We start from the raw sequence: 23,957 nt of genomic DNA on the forward strand, positions 1-23,957 counted from the left end.
TTCGATATTTTTAATCTTGCCCAACTAATCTTTAGGAGCTCCAATTTAATTTACAGTATTCTATATTTTTACCCATGCCCAACTGAACTGTAAGTGCTCCGTTTTTTTTCCCTCGTTATTCTATTTTTTTTCCTTGCTTGCCCAACTAATTTGCAGGAGTTCCATTTTTTTTACATTATTCGATATTTTGACTCTTGCCCACGATAGTTTTACCCGTGCCAACATAATCTGTAGGAGATACATTTTTTTCCCCATTATTCGATATTTCTTTCCTTGCCACACTCATCTGTAGGACCTACATTTTTTTACATTCTTCGATACATATTTTCCTTCTACTTGGCCCTGAATCCATCCGCCAGGATAACTAGTACCTGGAACGGACCTTGCCCGACCTTGCCCGACCCTTCGCCTTCAGTCTGTTCCTGCTTCTCAGCCTGTTCAGTGCTTTGTCATAACTACCATGTCTTCTTCTGCCTAGAATTTGTCGTGTCCCGCACACGTGCTGTTCGCTGCCGCCGTTCCCGTCACGCTGGAAGACATATACATTTTATGTCACGACGAACGATCCCTAGTTAGTTATTTAATGAAAACAGGCCTACTGGGGGATTTTAGTGGCGTGTGTAAGGCCTGTAATGAAGGCACCGTCGGCCGCTTGAAAAAAGGGGACAGTTTTCAATGGCGGTGCAACGCAAGGCACTGCCGCAAATACATCTCAATTCGCCACGGGTCATTCTTCTCGGGGTCCCATCTCTCCCTGAAGAGCATCTTAGTGCTTATCCACGGCTGGGTTCACGACGCTTCCCAGAAATATATGCAACTTAATCTGAGGATCGGCTCGCCCAACACACTTGTGGACTGGTTTAATTTCTGCCGGGACGTTTGTGTCGATATTCTGGTGATGGACAATCGGAAAATTGGCGGACCTGGTCACGTGGTCGAGATTGACGAGTCCAAGTTTGGTAGAAGGAAATTCAACAAAGGCAGACGTGTCGATGGTTGTTGGGTTCTCGGCGGGATTGACCGCCAAACAAAAGAAACATTTTTTCAGGTTGTACCAGACAGGAGTACAGAAACACTTCTTCCTATTTTAATTGATAACATACATCCTGATTCAATTGTCATTTCTGATTGCTGGAAATCATATCACACTTTAAGTCAACATTTCAAATCACACAAAAACATTAATCACACATTGCATTTTGTAGACCCACATGAGAAAAACATACACACAAACACGATAGAATCTACTTGGCGGGTTTTGAAACGAAATGTCTTACCTAGAAGTGGTACAGTAAAAAATTTGTATAATTCATATTTCGCTATGTATTGTGTAAAAAAACGTTACCTAACTCAAGTTGATTGTCCATTTAAAGCATTTTTAGATTTAATTAAACGTGTATATCAATTAAATAAAGTAGTTTCAACACCCGACAAATTGAAGGCCAATGTCGCTGAAAACAAACAATCATGAGACGTCGCTCCCGCTGTACAAACGGATTCGTCACCTCCACCTGTGCCTCGTCCACAAATTCCCCTTGTTCAGTCATCTCGGAAAACAACCGTCCCACCAAGAAAGAAAAAAAAATCCTCTACCCAGAAGATTTTAACGACTCAGATTTCTCTTATTAAGTTCTATATTTCTGGGGGGGTGGGGGGGGGGGGGGACCGGCCAATCATTGGACGACTAGCAACATCTCCAAGGTAAGGTTATCAATGTAAATGCACGTTATTTTAATTATTTTGCCCAAATTAAGCACGCCATTGTTATTTCCGCTATGCTGAAGTCAGGCACGCTCAACACATCCGAACATTCACGTTCGCTAGAAGTCCACGTGTTCGAACGCAGTCCATGTGTTCGAGCAAACAATGTGGCCTTGACTTTAACCAATGTATTCTCGGAAATATTCATTTTGATTAGTTATCAGTAAGGATATACGGGTGCCAGCCATATGTATGGACAAGTTATATTGGTTAGATATTTATAATTGTTAACTTACTACACAGGGGGGTCCAGGGGGGCGAAACCCCCCGGCCAGGTAAGGACATGCAGACTTAGTTTGGTTAGGTCGGTTCCTTTGGTTAGGTAGCAATCACTGTTAATATACTATACTGGGGGGTCCAGGGGCGAAGCCCCCCGGCCAGGTAAGGACGTGGAGACTAACTATGGTTAGGTTGGTTCCTTTGGTTAGGTAGCAATCACTTAATGGCCCCCGCCCAGGTAAGGGCACGCGGCCTAAGTTTGGTTAGGTTGGTTCGTTTGGTTACGATCACCGGAGCTCCTACAGTTTAGTTGGAACAGGAGCTCCTACAGTTTAGTTGGAACGGGAGCTCATACAGTTTAGTTGGCCACTGATTTCGTTTGCTAGGGTTTCGTGGTTTTTAGTGTTAATTGCCGTCGTTTGGTTAGCCTAACACAACGGGGGACGGGACCTCCTACATTTTTGTTGGTACGTGAGCTCCTACAGTTTACTTGGCAACGGGTTTCGTCTGCTAGGGTTTTGTTGTTTTTCGTGTTCATTGTCGTCATCTGGGTTTCCCCCCACCCAAAAACCCCTGTTTCCCAATGGCTCCCCCCTTACCGTTTTAATTTACTCGCATGTACTCCCCCACCCAAAATCCCGGTTCCCAAAAGGGTCCCCCATTATCGTTTTTATAGGTTTCAGGGTTTTTAAACCGGGCGCCAAAACAAAGCATCTGCCATCTTGTTTGTATTGCTCCGCCGATTCCATAGCAGACGAAACCCGTGGACAACTGAACTGTAAGCGCTCCTTAAACAGTAGTAGCTGGAGCTGATAACACTTTTTGAGCTCCTAATGACTGTTATTGTGCATTGGTAACAAAGATAAAACTCCTGTAAACTTATCCAATCAAACACGACCAAAGATAAAATTGAGAGAGAATAATTTTAATCAAAACTTCAGGTCTTGAAAGAATACATTTTACTACTGTTTCCACACTGATAAAAGATAAATAATGTAAAGGTAAAGCTCATACTGCAAAGAAATCAAGTGAAAATAGCGAACAGAATCACATAATTTTCCTTACTCAATAAACATGCCCACAAAGCAATCTGTTAATGAAAAAAGTAATTTAGTTCCCAACAAGACATTAAATTTATATTTCAACTTAAAATTAACAAATCTCATAACGAAAAGATGACCTTGTCTCATGTAAGTAAAGTACAGTATGGTCCCCAATTATGCAAGAATTTGGTCCATCCACCCGTTCGCTCAAGGGGATCTTCGAAGTTACTTCCTCCGCCACTCACAAGGCATAGGAAGTACTATGCTACAAACTCTGCACTACTTGATGTCACGTCATCTTAATCCAGACATAATTCGTCTGAAGCCAAGGTTGACTTTGGAGCAGGTGAGGTCGGTGGCTCCGTCCTTGTCTCCACAGGATGCCTCAGCTTTGGAGTCTATGTTGTAGATGGTTTCTTGGTTGGACCTCTGGTCAGTGGTCATTGCCAAGATAGTTGGTGAGTGCTTTTTCTCTTGCCATTTTGTTGCAGTCTGGGGGCACGGCGTTCTCGTATCTCGCACACCTCGGCATCAATTTATGGGCTAATCTTCTGATCTGAAGAGATGTGGCTTTGTCCAGGATAGAAAGATCGGTTGACCCTGAGTCCTTGTTGGCCTTGAGGAATGGGGACCTTTTAGAATCTCAGTTTCTGTTCCCTCGGATTGTGCTGCAGGATGCAATGGACCGACGGCGGGCTGTCACGAAGGACAGGTTAGTGCACTAGGCTCTGTCAAAGTCAGTCTCGTCCTCCCCCTGCCTAGCAGCAGTCACAAAGACTTGGATTTTTTAGCCACAGAAATCGAGACATTTCCAATACCATGTTATCCGTCAACCATAATTCCCCCTGAACTTATACACCCAAAGCATTAAAAGTAGTGTTCTTAGGATTTTTGACAATTTTCCGGCTTATGACGCGTCTCAAATGGAACCCCCGTCGTAAACTGGGAACTACCTGTATATTGGATTGATACAAAATTCAGGATGTAGCACATCACTTGTTTATTCATTTGTCTTTTTTTTTCTTCACTCAAAGCAATTAGAGTCTAATCCTATGCCAATATATCTTCTGTCTACACTTCTCAGATAATTTTCAAGTCTAACTTAGTTCCGCTGACAGAAAAAAAATATGTAGCCATCAACGAAGAATCGATGACATAATAAAACTTATCACAGTCATATTATTATACAAAACTACTATATAACTTATCAAAATGAATTTCTATTGGCTTAAGAAATTAAGGCAAATAGGTATAACATTGTTAAGGCATTGCATCAAATAAAACTCTGATCTCACATTGATATGACATCACTAGGCATAAGTCATGACAATATTGGTGCACATTCAAAATTGCATGGCGTCAGTTTATCTATTTGTAGGGTTGTTCAGGAGACAATTTTGTTTGAGCTATGAATGTCATGTGGCTCGATATATAATCTTGTAGGCCCTTAAGGCTGTAAAATGGTAAATGTTACAACAAATTCTCCACACAATTTTGCAAGTTAATCAATGTCTTTTTTTAATTATTCATTAATTAGGTAAGCATGAGTTATGCATATATATATATATATATATATATATATATATATATATATATATATATATATAAATACTTTTAGGGCATAGTTTTTCTCTAATACAATTTTCGTTAAAAGCAATTGCTTTAGTGGCATCAATAAGTTTCTTGCAGGTATCTTCATACCGACGAAGTTTTTTCCGATTCTCGTTCGTCAATTTCTGGTGAAAAAGGTCGGCTTCTGAATAGCGATGCTCACCGCTTCCGTTATTAAGAGGCGACCGTAGTTGTCTTCTCTGTGCACGACCTGGGTGCCTTCTATGAGCTCTTGTAGAGATGGCTTCCTGTCGTGAACATCTATGTAATGTTGATGGATGGCCCCTTGATTTCTATGAGCCAGCAGACGTCTCCGAAGGGTCGTTGTAGTGTGCCCGATGTAGTTTTGGCTGTGAGGTTTACACACCTCCTCTGGACAAGTAAATTTGTAAACTACATTCGTGCACATCTCCTTCGGTCCCCCTGGAGCGGTGCTGTTCTTCATTATTAAGGCTGCTACAAGGTTGGGCTTACTATATATCCTGAGGCTTATTTTATGGTAAGGGGCTTTTGGGGTTACGCCTCTGTTTATTATCCCGCGTAGTGTGCAGCAATCCTCCTTGTATGCAGACCCATAATGTACACGATGGTAAATAATCAAGTTCTCCTCGTTTTTCGCCATCGTGTTGGGTTGGTAAAATTCGTCCATTTTCTTTTTTATTGCTGCTTCGATAATTTGATCTGCATACCCGTTGTTTGTCAGCAGTTGGTGAATTCGGTCGAGTTCGTTATGTATATCTTTCCATGATGAGCTGTGTGTGAAGGCTCTGTTGACGTACGCACTCACGACAGACTTTTTATATGCGTCCGGGCACTCCCCGCGTGCGTTCAAGCAACAGCCAGCGTTCGTTGCTTTCGTATAGACGGTCGTCTTAAACTGTCCTTCTTGTTGTTTTACCAGGACATCAAGAAATGGCAAAGTCTTCTGCTGGCTGTGCTCTGTGGTGAAGTTGAGCACTGTAAACCTCACAGCCAAAACTACATCGGGCACACTACAACGACCCTTCGGAGACGTCTGCTGGCTCATAGAAATCAAGGGGCCATCCATCAACATTTCATAGATGTTCACGACAGGAAGCCATCTCTACAAGAGCTCATAGAAGGCACCCAGGTCGTGCATAGAGAAGACAACTACGGTCGCCTCTTAATAACGGAAGCGGTGAGCATCGCTATTCAGAAGCCGACCTTGAACGTCCAACAAGAATCGGACCATATACTCCCCTCCAGCAGGAGAAGGAATACCCAAGCCAACAGGGACCAGGCAGCGCGCCCCAATCCACCGAGAACATCACACCCCTTGGAAGGCATGATTTAAGACCAGCGTCAGCGAAAAGTCAAGTAACATCCTTACTCAGGTCGCTGAGACCCCGCCCAACACGAATCAGCAACCGTTAACCAATGTAGACCATTTTGGACATACACACACACACACACACTCAAATTTAAATCATACACATTTATGTATAAACAGAAATTATCTCTTGTACCTTTATGCATGCTATAAAATATATACATATATTTGTACTCCCGTATTTAGATTTCTATATTCATTTTCATTCCTGTATGTAATTTTGTAATTTTTATCTAAAACCAACATGTAACATATTAAATTTTAAACATACATTTAAGGAAACTCTACCACATGGCATTGTATTTTGAATATTTATTTAACCACTGTTTAAACTTTCCACTCTTATTGTCACAGTACATATTTCCTTATGTTCTTTGTAACTAAAACAACGCCCTTAGCTGTTAATCCCTAGACTAACCAGTACCCATACCTCAAGGTCATACCTCCCCACACGATGAGATAAATAGGCCGAAAGGTCAGATTGTAAGTCAGTAGTCGCTGATAATGCCATAAGGCGAAACAGCTGTCGTGACAAAATTCAATAAATGGAAGAAGGAAGTCTGCGTATTTTTCACCAGAAATTGACGAACGAGATTGGAAAAAACTTCGTCGGTATGAAGATACCTGCAAGAAAAAGCTTATTGATGCCACTAAAGCAATTGCTTTTAACAAAAATATATATATACATATATATATATATATATATTATTTATATATATTATTAATATAAATTTTTTTTTTTATATATATATATAATATATATATTTTTTTTTTATATGTAGAATATATGCATATGCCGTAACTTGTTAAGAGCTGAGATAGCCTATCATTATTATATAGAATTATCCATATCTGAATTCAGTGTATAACAAACCTCCTGCAAGCTCGCTATGACCACAATGAAAATATTTATAGTGACAGACAAAATTTCTGGTGTGGCGGGATCACAACCTTAAAAAACAAGCAGGCAAAATCCCTCCCTCACATAAACCTAACCAGTCCAGCTGCCAAACTCACCATCAATCACACTTTCCTCTTTACACTACAGAATACACTCAGGACAATTGACTTATACCTACACACATAAAAAAACACAAACACAAGTACTCACCCAACTGCAGATACTCAGGACTATGCTTGAGTATCTGCACAACCCAGGACCACAACTCAGCAACTACAAGGAACACAACCACAACACAACACTCAAGGAGCACAACTCAACAACACAGCAAACCAACAAGGAACACAACCACAACTCAACAACTCACAACAAACAAGGAATACAACCACAACAAAAGACCACTACCCAATCACCAACACAAGAAAACAACACAAAAAGATAACACACATACCCACTAACAACCCTCAACAACTCACATCCACAACAACTCGCATAGTATAACTCAACAGGAACTCATAAGCACAACAAATCCAACAGCACAGGCACAACAACTCTAGAGCAAACAATATCAACTTAACAACAACCAAACAACAAATCAGTAACAAAACTGACTTTCAATGCTTTCAATAGACTGCTGCCGACACTACTGACCATCACCAGTTCTGCCTAAAGACTCCCAAAGACTGACTGCAAAACACAGAACTCTTAACAACCAACTCCAGCTGCACCACCATACAACCCAGAACTCACTAACAGCCAATTCAATCATTAGCAATTACACACTCTCTCTCTCTCTCTCTCTCTCTCTCTCTCTCTCTCTCTCTCTCTCTCTCTCTCTCTCTCTCTCTCTCTCTCTCTCTCTCTCTCTAGGACGTTGTCAAATGGAACTCCCATAAATCCTCCATACTGCTCTTCTGTGAGCTCAAGATGCCTAGAATTAGGACAAAGTAATTCATAGTCAGTGACCTCGGCAAACTTCATCCAAACCGTGTGTGGGTGGAAGTTGGCGAGGTATGGCTAAAGACAGGATACTATTTTTACTTTGCTTATTAATTTAGACTTACTCTTATATTGCTTATTAATTTAGACTTACTCTATTATATTTATGTAGCTCATTTCTTTAAAAATATATCCACAGTATCATTCACGTGGGAACAGGTAAACAGACCTACAGTGTTATCATAGCATTCTTATACAATAAGAACTAATGGGTGAAGGTAGCTGTATCGAAATTCCTGGAGGGAAATGTACTTGAAACCCCTCACATGGTGAGGATTGCCTTTTACATTTTTCACAATTAAAATAAGTCTTTGTGTGTATTATATGCTGCCTTAAATTTCAGTCTATGAAAATTCTCAAGCCAAAGTCTTAAATTAATAATATAAATCAAAATATCAAGAAATTCACTGAAGCATCCTTTGACATTGTTTTCTTAAAAAATAAATTGCTTGGAAGCTATTAAGAATGAAATAATGTTAATTTTTTGGGATGAATAATCATCTTTCCCACCATTATCCTTACGGTAAGGGGTCGGTTGCCTAATGCGCCTTCTCCACTGCCTTCAGTCAAAAGCATCATACTTCACCAAACCTCTTCTCTCCATATCTTCCTTCACTTTGTCTCGCCTTCTAATTCTCTGTCTCCCTCTTGATCTTCCCCTAACAGGTGCCTCCCAAACCATCTTCACTCCCTCCTCGTCATCCATCCTCAACTCATGCCCATACCATCTCAATTGTGACTTATCACATCTGTAATCTGTACTATGCCTGCCTGCCCTTCTTATTTCATCATTTTCCACCTTAGCATTCTCATTTCTGTTCTCTCAAGCTATACTTCCTCTCTTCTTCTTAAAGCCCGTGTTTCCGATCCATACATTAACACTGGTATTATCACTGTGCTATAGATCTTGACTTTTAGCTTGATTGGCATTTTCTTATTTCACACTACTCCAGACTACTCCAGCCACCTCTCTTCACTTCCCCCATGCAGTCTACTTCAGCCTCACGTCCTCCCCCTTGGCTTAAAGTAGATCCTAAGTATTTAAACTTATCTGCCTGTTTTACAATTGAGCCTCTTCTTTCTTGTATATCACTATTCTGTCTCTATCTTCCCTACTGCTCACCAAAACTTACATTATTCACTTTCACCAGTAAACTACCTCTCTCTAAAGACTCCTGCCCTTCTCCAACCCTTCTCTGTAGCTCCTCTATTCAGCAGTAGTCATCAGATCGTTGGTGTACAACAACTCTCCACTCAACACATCCATGACCAGCACAAACAAAAATAGGCTTAATGCTGACCCCTGGTGTAATCCAATACTGAATTCAACTATTTCTGTTTCCCCAACTGCTTTTATTATTTATGTGCTCATTCTTTGATAATACAGTGCTCCCCACTATTACAAGGGAATAGGTTCCAGAACCTGCCGCAGAAATGAAAAATCCATGGAAATGCAAAAAGCCCCTCTAAAATGCTTAAATTTGTCTTATAACTGCCAAATACCCAGTACCCATTAACCCTTTAACGCCGATTGGATGTATTAAACGTCGATATAAATTGTCTGTTGGGTGCCGATTAGATGTATGGTACGTCGATATAAAAAGTATTTAAAAAATTCGCTGAAAAATAGTTATAGGCCTACTAGGTTAAAACTTTTGAATCACACGCCTTGGGGGATGCTGGAAGCTCACGGATCAAGGCGTTGTTTTGTTTACAATCGTTACCCAGGCGCGCAAGCACGAATTTCTTTCTTCTCGCACTAAAAAGTATCAGCGACACATCTCGGAAATTATTTCGTAACTTTGACATAATTTTTGCACCATTTTATATTAGCCGTTACATGGAGTATTATATGTGAAAATGTGTGCAATTTCATGTAGAATACAACAGAAAACAACTCGTTGTAGCTTTTATCAGTTTTGAAATATTTTCATATAAATAACACCGATAAGTGCCAAAATTTCAACCTTCGGTCAACTTTGACTCTACCGAAATGGTCGAAAAACGCAATTGTAAGCTAAAACTCTTATATTCTAGTAATATTCAATCATTTACCTTCATTTTGTAACAAATTGGAAGTCTCTAGCACAATATTTGATTTATGGTAAATTTATGAAAAAAACTTTTTCCTTACGTCCGTGCGGTAACTCTTGCCAAAAAATCATAAATTTTTTCGTCCGATTGTCGTAATGTTTGCACCATTTTAAATTAGCCGTTACATAAAGTTTTATATATGGAAAAGTGTGCAATTTCATGTAGAATACAACTAAAAACAACCCATGGTTGTAGCTTTTAGCAGTTTTGAAATATTTTCATATAAATAACGATAACTAGAAAAAATTCGTCCTTCGGTCAACTTTGACTCGACCGAAATGGTCAAAAAATGCAATTGTATGCTAAAACTCTTACATTCTAGTAATATTCAATCATTTACCTTTATTTTGCAACAAATGGGAAGTCTCTTGCACAATATTTCGATTTATGGTAAATTTATGAAAAAAAAAAAATTTCCTTACGTCCACACGGTAACTTCCAAAAAAAAATCAGAAATTTTTTCGTCCGATTGTCGTAATGTTTGCACCATTTTAAATTAGCCGTTACATAAAGTTTTATATATGAAAATGTGCGCAATTTCATGTAGAATATAACAAAAAACAACCCATGGTTGTAGCTTTTAGCAGTTTTGAAATATTTTTATATCAATAACGATAGGTGCCAAAATTTCAACCTTCGGTCAACTTTGACTCGACCGAAATGATCGAAAAATGCAATTGTAAGCTAAAAGTATTACATTCTAGTAATATTCAATCATTTACCTTTATTTTTCAACAAATTGGAAGTCTCTTAACACAATATTTCGATTTATGGTGAATTTATGAAATAAACTTTTTCCTTATGTCTGCGCGTTAACTCTTCCGAAAAAATCATAAATTTTTTTGTCCGATTGTCGTAATGTTTGCACCATTTTAAATTAGCCGTTACATAAAGTTTTATATATGAAAATGTGTGCAATTTCATGTAGAATACAACTAAAAACAACCTATGGTTATAGCTTTTATCAGTTTATAAATATTTTCACATAAAGATAAATAGGAAAAATTCGTCCTTCGGTCAACTTTAACTTGACCTCAATGGTCGAAAACTGCAATGGTAAGCTACAACACTTACAGTCTAGTAATATTCAATCAATTACCTTCATTTTGCAACAAATGGGAAGTCTCTAGCACAATATTTCGATTTATGGTGAATTTTTGAAAACTGCTTTTTTTTGCGTCTGTGCGTTACGAATTCATGCATCATTTTGTGATAATATTTTCTCTGTTTTGCCTTGATCATTTTACAATGTGTTATATACCAAAATGATTGCAATTTAGTGTAAAATACAACAAAAAAAATTAACTCGTTGGCATTGAACGTTTTGCTCACAGCGCAATTTGTATACAATTATATATTAAATTTTTTTTGCGCTGTCATATATCCCAATATTTATATATGATAATGATATTTTTTTTCATTTATGATGGTTGCATACTAAACTTCATGCAACAACAAAAAAAGGTGCCAAAAATGAACTCTTAATCTTGAAAACTAAGCATGCTGTGATTTTTTGAAAAAAAAAAAAAATTTCCGCTTCGGCGCTCACTCACGAACGCCGCCGGCATACGGGAGACGATTTTTAAAATACTGCTTTGGCCTTTAAGGGTTAACTAAAATGCTATAACATTTCACTGATTAATTTGATAGCTAAAACAAAAATAGGCAGTCCCCGGGTTACGACGGGTTCGGCTTACAAGGTTCCGAGGTTAAGGCGCTTCTCAATTATATTCATCAGACATTATTTCTAGGGTTACGACACCTACTACGCTGATCTGGCAGATGAAATATGGCGCCAAATATATAAAATAATGAATATTTGAAGGTTTTCTTAATGGAAAATGCAGTAAGAATGCAGTTTACATTAAAAGTAAGGTTTTCTTAAGATTTTTCACGATGTTCCGCTTACGACAATTTTCGGCTTATGAAGCATCTCAAGAACGGAAGCCCCTTCGTAACCCGGGGACTGCCTGTATACCTTAAATTATCATGCTAAAACAATTTAATATCCTTTCAAAGAAAAATACACCCCTAACCATCATCAGACATCTTAGATCAGTACCCTATTACAACTGTTACTCCTAAAGTATTATGTGGGCCCCCTAAAAATATGCTATAACAATGATTTAATACTTCTTGTACATTATTAATATTAATGTAAACTGCAAAATATGAGTATCAGTAAAATGATTGGTACAAATTAAATAAATTTTTAAACAATTAAATTAATCTGTCTTACAGAACTTTTTGACAACTAATCAAGTTACCCTTGTACTCTATACATAAGCCATTTTCCCTCATAGTATTAAAGTATGAAAACTTTGAAAATTATTGCTTACTTTTTTATGTATAACAACACTTGTTTAGTCACTAATTACTGTATTTCTTCATATTGTGTTCATGACTAAATACGTACAGATCTTTATGACAAAAATAATTAACCCTTAAATGCCTATTGGACATATTTTAGTTAGTGCTTAATTGACATATAATACGTCAACGCTAAAAGTTTTTTTAAATATTCACGGAAAAATAGTTATAGGCCTACTTGGTGAAAACTTTTGAATCATGCGCCTTGAGGGATGATGGGAGTTCACGGATCAAGCTGTTGTTTTGTTTACAAGCGGTAACCAGCCACGCATGCACAAATTGCTTTCTTCTCGCACCAGCAAGCATCAGTGACGCGTCGTCCGAGAGCGATCTTTTGCCGCATTCGTGTTTTGCCGAACCTTTGCGAGTGTTTGAGTATTTGTGGTGGTACAAGACGTACATAGAGATGTCTGAACGTCGAATGGAGCGCGAAAGGCGCGTTTTGCCTCTTGGTAGGGATGGTGTGAGACGTATTTTGGACTTGGATGCTGGAGAGACCAAGGAACCAAGATGACCTAGCTCCTCAACGCCGTTCCGTGCGGCCTTGTGTGGCCAAAAGTGTTCAAGCACCACATTGTGTGCCTTTTACGACCCCTAGGAAGCATCTGGGTGTCCTGAGGGGCATTCGTAGGCATTTGGGAGGCCTCGAACTAAAGGACCTTGATGAATACTTGTTCTAGCTTGATTGGGAGCAGCTCGCACGTCCTCATTTTGATGGCAGTTGGTCATCTAGTGACGAGGACATCACTCCCGATGTTAGTGATGATTAATATTTGCCCCCAATGTCCGTACGGGAGTCACAGGCTGGAAGCGAGTTGGAGTTTAGTGGTTTTAGTGCCTATGAGGGGGAGTCTGAGGAGGAGGAGTTGTCGTTGTCTAGTTTTGTTGTTGAGGACGACACAGAAAGCGAGGGCCTAAGTTAAGGAGATGGGCCAGTTGGTGGGGTTCGAGTGTGAAACCGTGCACGCGCACGGGCCCGTAGAAGGTCGGAACGTCGTGCCAGCCTTGGTGAAAGCCATTCGTCCGAGAGTGACGAGGGGTGGTCGGAGGACCCCACCCCACCTAACAGTGTACTTATAAGTAGCAATGTTCTGTTAAGCTCCTTCCAGGTTAACCTCCGACTGAGCATAATAGGCGCACGCTATCTCTCTCCTTAAGGGTAAAGTAAAATGTATTTGAAATAATATATATTACTATAAAGCATTTTGGATTTTTTTGGATGATAGAACATATTGTACTTACAATGTAGTTACGTATCTATTAAGCTCATTCAAGGTTGGGCACCTGACTAAGTATAATAGATGTACAATAATCTCTCTCTCTCTCTCTCTCTCTCTCTCTCTCTCAGGATAATGTGAGATGTATTGGAAATTATATTACTGTAATGTTTTTTATGATAGCATGTAGTATAATATTTAAGATATTGGCTAATTATTTTCATTTTATTGTCTAGTATGCTTTTACTGGAAAATAAAATTAAAATAATTAGTGAAATGAGCTTAATAGATACATAACTACATTATAAGTACTATGCTCTTAATAATTTTTGTCATAAAATTTAGTATTTAGTCAGAAACACAATATGAAAAAGTACAGTAATTAGTGAATAAAGTGTTGCTATACAAAAAAAAAATAGTAATAATTTTAGAGATATGGTCCTTCGAAAAAAATCGGCAAATTGGTGAAAGTTCCCCGTGGAAAAGTGAATAATGTTTTCCACAAGAATCCGCGACAAAGCAGACCATGGAAATGTGAAACACATAAAACCAGTGGGGCTGTATCATCTCAACCGCCCAACCAACTTTTCCGGGACTTTCCTTTTCCTCAAACCCCAAAACATCACTTCTCTTGGGATTCTGTTGTATGCTATTGTTAGGTCTATAAATGCACAGTAGAGCTCCTGGTTTCCCTCTAGCCTCTTTTCCTGTAGCTGTCTTACTATGAAGATGGCATCCACTGTCCCACTTCCTCTCATGAATCCATACTGCTGTTTCCCAATCTTTACAATCTTTCTTTATCTCTCATCCAGTATCCTCTCTAAAATTTTCAATCCAGGCTCTGTTAGTTTAATTTCCCTGTAGTTACCACAATCCATGGCCTCTACACCCAGTCCCTTGGTATTTCTTCCTCTTCCCATATAGCTTTTAAAAAACCCAGCATCCATTTCTCCCCATCTGTACCTAGTAATTTTATAATTTCAGTTTAGAACTCTGATGGACCTGTTGCTTTACCATTCTTCATTTGAGTGCTCTCTTCACTTCTGTATCCAGTATCTCCATCACTGACCCCTCCATCCTCTGTGCTTCCCCATCTCCTCTCTCTCTTTTTCAGTATTTAAAAGGTGTTCAAAATACTCTTTCCATCTCTTATTAATGTCTTCATCTATATACAGTATATTTCAATCTCTATCCTTGATGACACCCAGTTTACCCAAATCTGTCTCTGCCTCTCTGCCTTTTCCTCAAGTTTGAAATCTTATAGATAACTTTTGCATTCCTCCATTTTCTTAAGTTATCAAGTACTTATCCAACTTCAGAAACCATGTGTTCATACATGCCAACTCAAAACTCTAAGCCATCTCCAATATATAATCCCCATCTTCATTTCTAATTCTAAACCCATGGCCTCTGTGTACCCCTCATACCCATCTCATCTCTCTCCTACCCTGCCATTCATATCAGTTCCTATTATTAGATTCTCCTCTTTCACAGTTCTAATTGCAGCCTCAAACTCTTATCTAAATAATTGTGTTTCTTGCTCTTGGTACCCCATCTGAGGAGTGATGCTGATATATTTACTGCTTTGTCACCTATTATTATTGGAATCTTTAAAAGCCTATCATTTACTGTTTACTTATACCTCTTTTTCCTTCCAAATGTTACTATAACTCCCAACACAATTTCTTCCCTCTTATGACCCACTGTAATAGAGCTTATACCCGTTTCCTATCTCTCTAGTTCCACTCCCTTTCCACCTAGTCTCCTGCACACACACAAAATCTATTCTCTCCATCACATCTACTGTCTCCCTCAGCCTTCCTGTTAGAGTGCCACTGTTCCATGTACCTGCTCATATCTTCCACTTTTTCACTAACTTCTTTGGCCACAGGCATAAATCCTGCAGTACCCCTTGCCCATTTATCATGCCAGTAGAGGGATTCTGACGTGCATCACTTACAGGGGATGCCCTAGCAGCATTCATATTCCTTATAAATCAGGAATGGTTTATTGCTTGGCAAAGGGGTGTTTAGGACCACATGCCCTTGCTGTCATCAACCAGTCATTGGCGGTGGGCTTTGCCTTTGACCAAAAAGTCCAACTGCAAGGGAGCAGTTTCCACAGTTATTGGAAGTGGGCCTAGTCTTTTACTCAAAAGTAAGACTGCAAAGCAGCAGCTGTCCCTTTAGTCACCTTTTACTACACACAGGGAGTATGATGATAGTATTCTTACACCCTTACCACTGCTCATGAATCTTACCTACTGTTAAATGTATCTTATATGTGCTATCTTTAACAGTAGGTAAGTATTCAAATAAATTTTATTATGAAAATCTATATTTTTGTAAATTTTTCTTTTAAGCTTCACACTTTCCAATGTATCCCATCATTCACTGGATAACTATACAAGGATAACATAACAAGAATAAGAAGAGAAAAGACTATATAAAACACAGTTATAGACTATCCTAGACAGTCTTGTCATGTATACATCAAGCAAAAGAGTTTAGTGTAAGCTGATATAAGAAATGTATTAAACAAATTACAAATGTATCACAAACAAGAGTGAATAGAAGTAGAGATTTAATCATGAGTATGTATAAATCAGGATTTTGATCCTGATATGTACATTATATTGAAATACAGACAACAGATCAGTGATGCACAACTATATGCACTGAAGTTTAATAACATACTTTTATGTTAATAAAACCATGTTATTTTTACTAGTTTGTCCATTTATCTTATCCCTTATTTATTTTCAGTTATACCAAACCAAAGGGTCAGTTACCTGACTACAGCGCCCCAGTAGTTTTGCATTCTGAGAAAAGGTCTGTGGAAGACTTTTGTAACAAGATTCATAGAACGATCATCAGAGAGTTCAAATAGTAAGTTTTATTTTTCTCACATATGCTTAAGTAGGTGTGTGGTAATTTAATTACTACATGGTTTTGAAGAAAAACTCATTTGTTCCTACACGATGTACAAACCATCGGTCCTTTACATTAGGAATTGCCTTCAGTGAAGCTGGAAACGGCTGCTAAACTTTCAAAAAGTTGATTAGGCAATTAACTATTACCCTGTTAGAGTCCCATCCCACCCGGACCTAAACATCCCAGTTTGCTTTCGGCCATTGTCTGGTGCAGATGTGTCTTCTTTGCTCTCTGCCTGACTGTCGCTAAGCTGATTTTTTCCCGGTGGGATCTTCTGTTGTTGTTTGTGGCTGTAGTATATGTGTGTCTGAATTATTTAGTAATGCAAGCTCACAAATCTAATAAGCCTGTTTTTAAGATCGCCTTCCAGCATGTTTCCTGGGGTTGGCGGTAAGAGGTGCAGTAACTTCCGCTCCTCTGTAGATAGTTACCCTCACATCCTCTGTACCTTCTACAGGGGATGTAATTGTAATCCTAACTTTACTTGTGCTGAATGTTGCTCCTGGTCATCTGAGCAGTGGGCAAAGTTTGCCAGGAGAAAACTGTATCAGAGAAAGGTTGCCAAAGGTATTGAATGAGGGTTATACGCTTTACTGGCAATTTTCACCTTCTGGGTCTCTCCTTTGTCCTTTTCGCTTGCTTCATTGGGCAGATTGGCAGGGGTGTGGGTTTTGATCAGGGTGACCTCTTCCTAGGAGCCCCGCTCACTTGGAGGGGGAACATTTTCTCTCGGAGCAAGAGGAGTCTCCCTCCCCTAACCCAACTACAGGCAGTCCCCAGTTATTGGCGATCTGGTTTTATGGGGCTTGTCTAGCGCCATAAAATCTGCGATTTATGGCTCCATAATGGGCCAGGTCCCAGTTATCGGCGTCATAAGGGGGCACCATGAGCTTATGGTGCCGATAACCGGTTATCGGCACCATAAGCTTCATTATGGCACCTTAAATCACTGAGTTTTGGTTAATGGCGGTTTTCACTTATCAGCACACCCCCAGGAATGGAACCCTTGCCGATAACTGGGGACTGCCTGTATTGCTTCGTCAGGTATGTTGGATGAGCATCCTTCAGCTTGTAACAGTGATGGGGAATAACATGTTTGAAGGATGAGCTAAGGATTTTCATGTATTAGAACAAGCAAATCTCACAGAAAATAAAAAAAATAGTATTAGCAACCTGTGGTCAAGGAAAGTTGGAATATAAAACAGTGTCACAGATAATGAAAAGAATATTTGAGGGATTAGAGAATAAAAAGGAATGGTAATGGTGGGGGGTCAGAAGGCCATGCGATTTCCGGGTAGAGAGGGAAAACCAGAGATATCAGGGAAAATGGAACTGAGGTAGAGGTGGAAGAAATCATAAAAATAAAGAAGGAAAAGTAACATAATGTGCAATAGCAAATCGAAATGGCATTGAGCTATGGATTGTTCACAGAATTTTCAAAATAAGAAGAAACAGAAACTGAACAAGAAGAAAATGAGACAAAAACAGTAACTGGACAAGAAGAAGAAAAAGTTTACATAGGAGAAGTTAGTAAACTAGAAGAAGAATCTTGGGAAGAGGTTGATGGAATTTTAGACATAGGTTGTAAATCAATAGTTTGTGGGGAATTGTGATTAGCATGCATTTCTCTTGGATTTGAATCAGGAGTCAAGGAGAATGAATGATACTAAGTGTCTAATAAAATTTAATTTTGGTGAGTCATCATACAAGTCAAAAGTAGGGATGCACTGTTACCAAATTCTTGGCCAATAACGATGCCGATACCTGTTACCTCCATATTACTGTTATTTAGGAGAATATATATTGTTACTAAAATCATTCTTGTTCTCTGGTTGTCGTATATTAAAGGTTCAAAAGTTGAAAGGTCATATAATAGTAACTTGATTTCACCCATACCTGTACTGCACATGTTTAAATAGTACCCAACTCCAACAGAATGGCAATGACTCATTGCTGATAGAGATAGATACAATCATAGTTAATTCAAATTAGAATTACAATAATAAATTGTGGAATACACTGTACTATATTAAGATACCATCTGTTTTTAAAAGATAAACAATGAACCTTTATACAGTGATATGCCTCTTCATAGTTTGTTTTGTGGGCTTTGTTAATATATACAGGCGGCTCCCCAGTTTACAGCAGTTTTGGCTTACGATGTTCCGAGGTAACGATGCTTTTCAATTATATTAATCAGAAATTATTTCCAGGTTTATGACACATGTTCCAGGGTTACAATGCTGATCCGATGGAAGAAGTATGACTCCAAAAAGGCCAAATAATCAATACAGGCAGTCACTGGGTTACGACGGGTTTGGCTTACAACGTTCTGAGGTTAAGGCGCTTTTCAATTATATTCATCAGAAATTATTTCCAGGGTTACGACGCATGTTCCAGGGTTACGAAGCCTACAACACTGATCAGGCAGATGAAATATGACACCAAAAATGTGAAATAATCAATATTTGAAGTTTTTTTATGAAAAATGCTATAAGAATGCAGTTTACATAGTTTTTAATGCACCCAAACCATTAAAAGTAAGGTTTTCTTAGGATTTTTTATGATGTTCCGGCTTACGACGATTTTTGGCTTGTGATGCGTCTTTAGAACGGAACCCCCATCGTAACCCGGGGACTGCCTGTATTTGAAGGTTTTTTTTTTATGAGAAACACAATAAAAATGTAGTTTACATAGTTTTCAGTACAACCAAAGTGTTAAAAGTAATGTTTTCTTAGGATTTTTTATGATTTTCAATGATGTTCCAGCTTATGATGCGTCTCAAGAACAGAATCTTCGTCATAAACTGGGCACTGCCTGTACATTTTAGGAAGCCTACAAGTGTTTTAAATTCCTATACTAACGGTAAAAGTATTGGCTGGTATCAGCCAGAAATTCACTGATGCCAATACATGGGCACATGCCAAGTCAAAATCAAAAGGAATAATGGAAATACCAATGATACTGGAAGACAAAAAAGTTTTATTTGAAGAGAAATTTTGCAGGGTGAAGTACTGCAGTTAATAGGTAAAAAAACCATGAGTAGAATGGGTGTGACCATAAATTTAAAAGAAAATTGTGTTTACAATAGAAGTCTTAGGGGAAATGTGGGTTACTAAAGTTAAGAAAAAACAGACAAATAGGGTCACTTAGGAATACCAATTTTGAGGAGGAAAGTAGAAGAAGAATTATTACTGGAGGATTGGAAGGGAAATTAAAGTTGCAGTGATGAAGTTACATCCACAGTTGGTCAAGAAAGTGTAGATAAAATATTGAAGCTAACAGAAGAAGCACAGTGGAGTGATTGTTAGAAAGAGAAAGAGGGAGGAAATAAAGGGATTTTGACGGGGGAAAAATCTATTTCTGGGCAAGGACCTGTGTCGCCCAGTGAAATGTCCCTTTAGCACTCATTTCTAAGGTATAAATATTGCTATAAATACCAGAGAAAAAGTTAAATGGTAATGCCAGAGTATTCTGGCTCGCTCACCTTTGTTTAAAGGTGTCGGTATGGTAACTGGGTCGAGTGAAACCACTACCAGAGGTCCCTTGCCATTTAGTCTCTTCCTCCTTCAATATCCCTCATCTACAGAGGAGCCGATCTAAGCCCCACTGCTCGCTACCACTACTGCTTGCGCCTCGGATCTCATTCCTGGAGATAGCACCCAAGCTTGGGCCAAATAGGGAGGGAAAAAAGAAAAAGGGGTGGGATTTCACTGGGCGACACAGGTCCTTGCCCAGAAATAGATTTTTCCTCCGTCAAAATCCCTTTTCTGGGCTCAGCCTGTGTCGCTCCGTGAAATAGTACCAGAGAATAGGCCCCACAAGCTTGGAAGAAAGGATGTATACAATTAACTAAGTTTAAGGTAAATTATTAACTAAGTTTAAGGTAAATTAAAACTCTATTAAGATTAATTGTTATAATCTAGATAAAAAAGTTACAGTAATGAGTAACAAGAAGTTTAAATGAATCTTAGAGCTAACTATGTACAACATAGGGCTAACAAGCCCGTTGAAGCTTATACAATACAAATGGTGCGAACTAGGGAACTAGTCCCAGATACAAAACAAAACCGAAATCCATTACAAATATATACATTAAGTGCCATCCCAGGTACAGTACGACTAACAATGACGACTGAGCTACAGCAAGAATGCTAGCGAGGCAGGTAGGAGAGAGATGTAAGGAGAGACATAGAATAAACTATTTACTACTAAGTTAAGCAGTGTCAGGGGAAACTGTGTTTCTGGCTGCCACTGCTGGAAATTTAAGGGCTTCTAAGGACTTTAAATAGTGGCGTTTGAATACTGTCGGAGATTTCCAGCCTGTGTACTTCTTCAGATCATCAAAATTCATATGTTGAAAATAATTAATAGAAGTGGCTACTGCCCTAACACCATGTACCCGTGGGAAGGATTGTGGGTTAGCCTGTTTTATAAAGTATAAAATCTGTTGTCTAATTCCTTTTAAGGAAATAGTGCCACCTTTTTCCCTAATGAACAGAGGACCTGAAGATATCAGGGCAGTTCTGCTTAAATATGCTCTTAGTGAATTAACTGGACATAAGGACGGGTCCTGTGGAAGTGGGACAATTTTCCATGGGGCCCACCTATCCTGTGGGTCCTCATTTTTAGCTAGGAATTGACGAGATGGAGAAAGTAACACTTCTCCTGAAGGGAGAAACTCTATATGATCTGGTTCTCTAGATAGAGCCGACAGTTCAGAAATTCTGGCTCCTGAGGCCAAACTTATTAGGAATAATGTTTTCCTTAAGAGAGCTATATAATCACATTAGTCGTTATTAGTGTCAGAAGCCAATTTAAGGACATCATTTAAGAACCATGAGACCGACTTGGGTCTCTCAGATGGTCTGAGTCTAGCACAAGCCTTGGGGATCGATGAAAAATATGAATCTGTTAGATCTATTTTGAATCCAAATTGGAAGATCTTATTAAGAGCCGATTTGGTAGTACAGTGGACCCCCCGTATTCGCGTTCTCCGGATTCACGGACTCACACATTTGCGGATTTCTCTCGGGAATGTTTCCCTGCATTATTTGCGGAAAATTCGCGCATTCGCGGTATTTTTCTATGAGAAATATCCACAAATTCCTGGTTTTTGTTACCAATTTCATCATAAAATGCACTTTTTGTGATAAAACTATTAAAAAAACCAAGTATGAAAATTTTTAGTGGTTTTTCTTAAGTTTTAACTAACAAAATAGGCTGTTTTTAGCATTTTTATAGGGGTTCCAAACATTCACGGATTCTAACTATTCGCGGGGGGGTCTGGTACGCATCCCCCGCGAATACGGGGGGACCACTGTAGTAATGGCACTAGCTGCTAATCCTTTCTCGAACAATGTTCTGAAAAAGGTTATGGCCAGATTCGTGGTCATGGTTTGTGCATTTGAGTCCTTCAGAAATACAGCTAGTTTCTTAACTGCTGAGTCGTATTGACGCAAGGTCGATTCTCGTTTGTCAGATTCTAAGAACCTGATGTTCTGAGGATCGATGTTGGTGTCTTTCTGAGCTGCAAACTTCATGAAGTCCATAAAGTTAGGGCTTTCTGAATTCCTGAGGAAGCAGACACAGTCCGCGTTTGTACTAGTTGTGTCAATTTGGGATTGGGAATCCGTTGAGGTCGGAGTCCCAATTCCAGTAGAAAAGGGAACCAATTGCTCTTGGGCCAATTGGGGGCTATTAGAGCGATGTGACCCTTGAACGTCCTGAGTTTGTTCAGGACTTTCAAGAGAAGATTCACTGGAGGGAAGAGGTAAATTTTCTTCCACACATTCCAATCTATAGCCATCGCGTCCGTGGCGTAAGCCAGAGGGTCCAGGTTGGGAGCCACATAACAAGGAAGCTTGTTGTTCGACTCCGTGGCAAAGAGATCTACCTGAAGCCCTGGTACTTGTTGACAGACCCATTTGAATGACTCCTTGTCCAACGTCCACTCCGACTCTAGCGGAATTGACCGTGACAGGGCATCCGCCACCACGTTCCTTACTCCCGCTAGGTGAGTGGCTGACAGGTGCCATTTGTTCCTGTCTGCCAGGGAAAATATGGCTATCATGACATGGTTCACGTGGCTCGATTTGGAGCCACCTCTGTTTATGCAGTGGACTACCACTGCACTGTCTAATACCAACTTGATATGAGACTTCTTGGCTGGATGAAGCTTTTTCAGGGTGAGGAACACTGCCATAGCTTCCAGTACATTGATATGTAGCTGGTAGAATGGTAGGGACCAGGTTCCCTGTACCTTTTTGTACTGTGAGTAGCCTCCCCAGCCGCTTAGTGAGGCATCTGTGGGGATCACTAAAGCCGGCGGAGGGAATTGCAATGGAACTGTCTTTGACAGATACTTGATCTCCGTCCAAGGGCAGAGTCTCTTTCGTAAGATTGCCGGGATGGGGGCAAGCTTGTCCCGGGATCTTTTGTTTGCTCTTGATCGCCAAACTCGGTTTATGTCCTTTAGTTTGGCTTTCAGAAGAACGTCCGTTACTGAAGCAAATTTGAGTGAACCCAAGATCCTTTCCTGGTTCCTCCGGGACGTCTGTTTGCTTTTGAGAAATTGTCTCGTGGCTTTGGCTATTTCTCTCCTTTTCAACGGCGGTATTGATAGAGTATGAGAGTTTAAGTCCCATTGGATTCCTAGCCATTGGAAACGGGACTCCGGCGTTAGCCGGGATTTGGTTCTGTTTATCTGGAAACCTAGATGTTCCAGAAACCGGATTACTTTGACCGTCGCCTTGCGGCATGCTTTGATGCTTGTGGCCCACACGAGCCAATCGTCTAGATAGGCTACTAGCATTATTCCCTGAGACCTTAGTTCTTGAACAACTGTCTCCGCCAACTTTGTAAATACCCTGGGAGCTATGTTGAGCCCGAATGGCATCACTTTGAAGGAGTAAACCTTCTTTCCCAGTCTGAAGCCTAGGAACGGGCGGAAGTGTCTCGCTACCGGAACATGATAGTAGGCATCTGTAAGATCTATAGAGGTGGTGACAGCCCCACGGGGAAGTAAGGTCCGCACCTGTGAAACGGTCAGCATCCGGAACCTGTCGCAGTGAATAAATAAGTTCAGATGGGATAAGTCTAGAATTATTCTTCGCTTGTTTGAGTCTTTCTTTGGCACGCTGAACAAGCGACCCTTGAAATTTTAAGTTCTTGACTCTTGATACTACTCCTTTTTGAAGGAGTAGTATCAATATAACAAAAATATTTGAAGGTTGTAGCATTTCTCATTTTTGAAATATTTGCATATAAAGTATGATAAATAGGAAAAAAACTACGATTGGTCAACTTTGACTCAACCGAAATGGTCGAAAAACGCATTTGTAATATAAAAATCTTACAGCCTAGTAATATTCAATCATTTCTCTTCACTTTAAAACAAATTGCAAGTCTCTAGAACAATATCTCGATTTATGGTGAATTTTTGAAAAAAACTTTTTT

At 39.4% G+C, this 23,957-nt stretch overlaps 1 protein-coding gene across 3 annotated transcripts in view; it reads left to right on the plus strand.

Moving 5' to 3' along the window:
- The window catches only part of LOC135223703 (GTP-binding protein 128up), a 196,779-nt gene that overhangs the window by 161,514 nt on the left and 11,308 nt on the right, over nt 1-23,957 (plus strand). For all 3 annotated transcript variants that reach the window (XM_064262424.1, XM_064262425.1, XM_064262423.1), the window contains exon 8: nt 16,332-16,454. In XM_064262424.1, the coding sequence (XP_064118494.1) occupies nt 16,332-16,454 (123 nt within the window). The remainder of the gene's footprint in view (nt 1-16,331; nt 16,455-23,957) is intronic.

The sequence above is a fragment of the Macrobrachium nipponense genome, chromosome 10 (genome assembly GCF_015104395.2).
Source record: "Macrobrachium nipponense isolate FS-2020 chromosome 10, ASM1510439v2, whole genome shotgun sequence".
NCBI classification, from domain to species: domain Eukaryota; kingdom Metazoa; phylum Arthropoda; class Malacostraca; order Decapoda; family Palaemonidae; genus Macrobrachium; species Macrobrachium nipponense.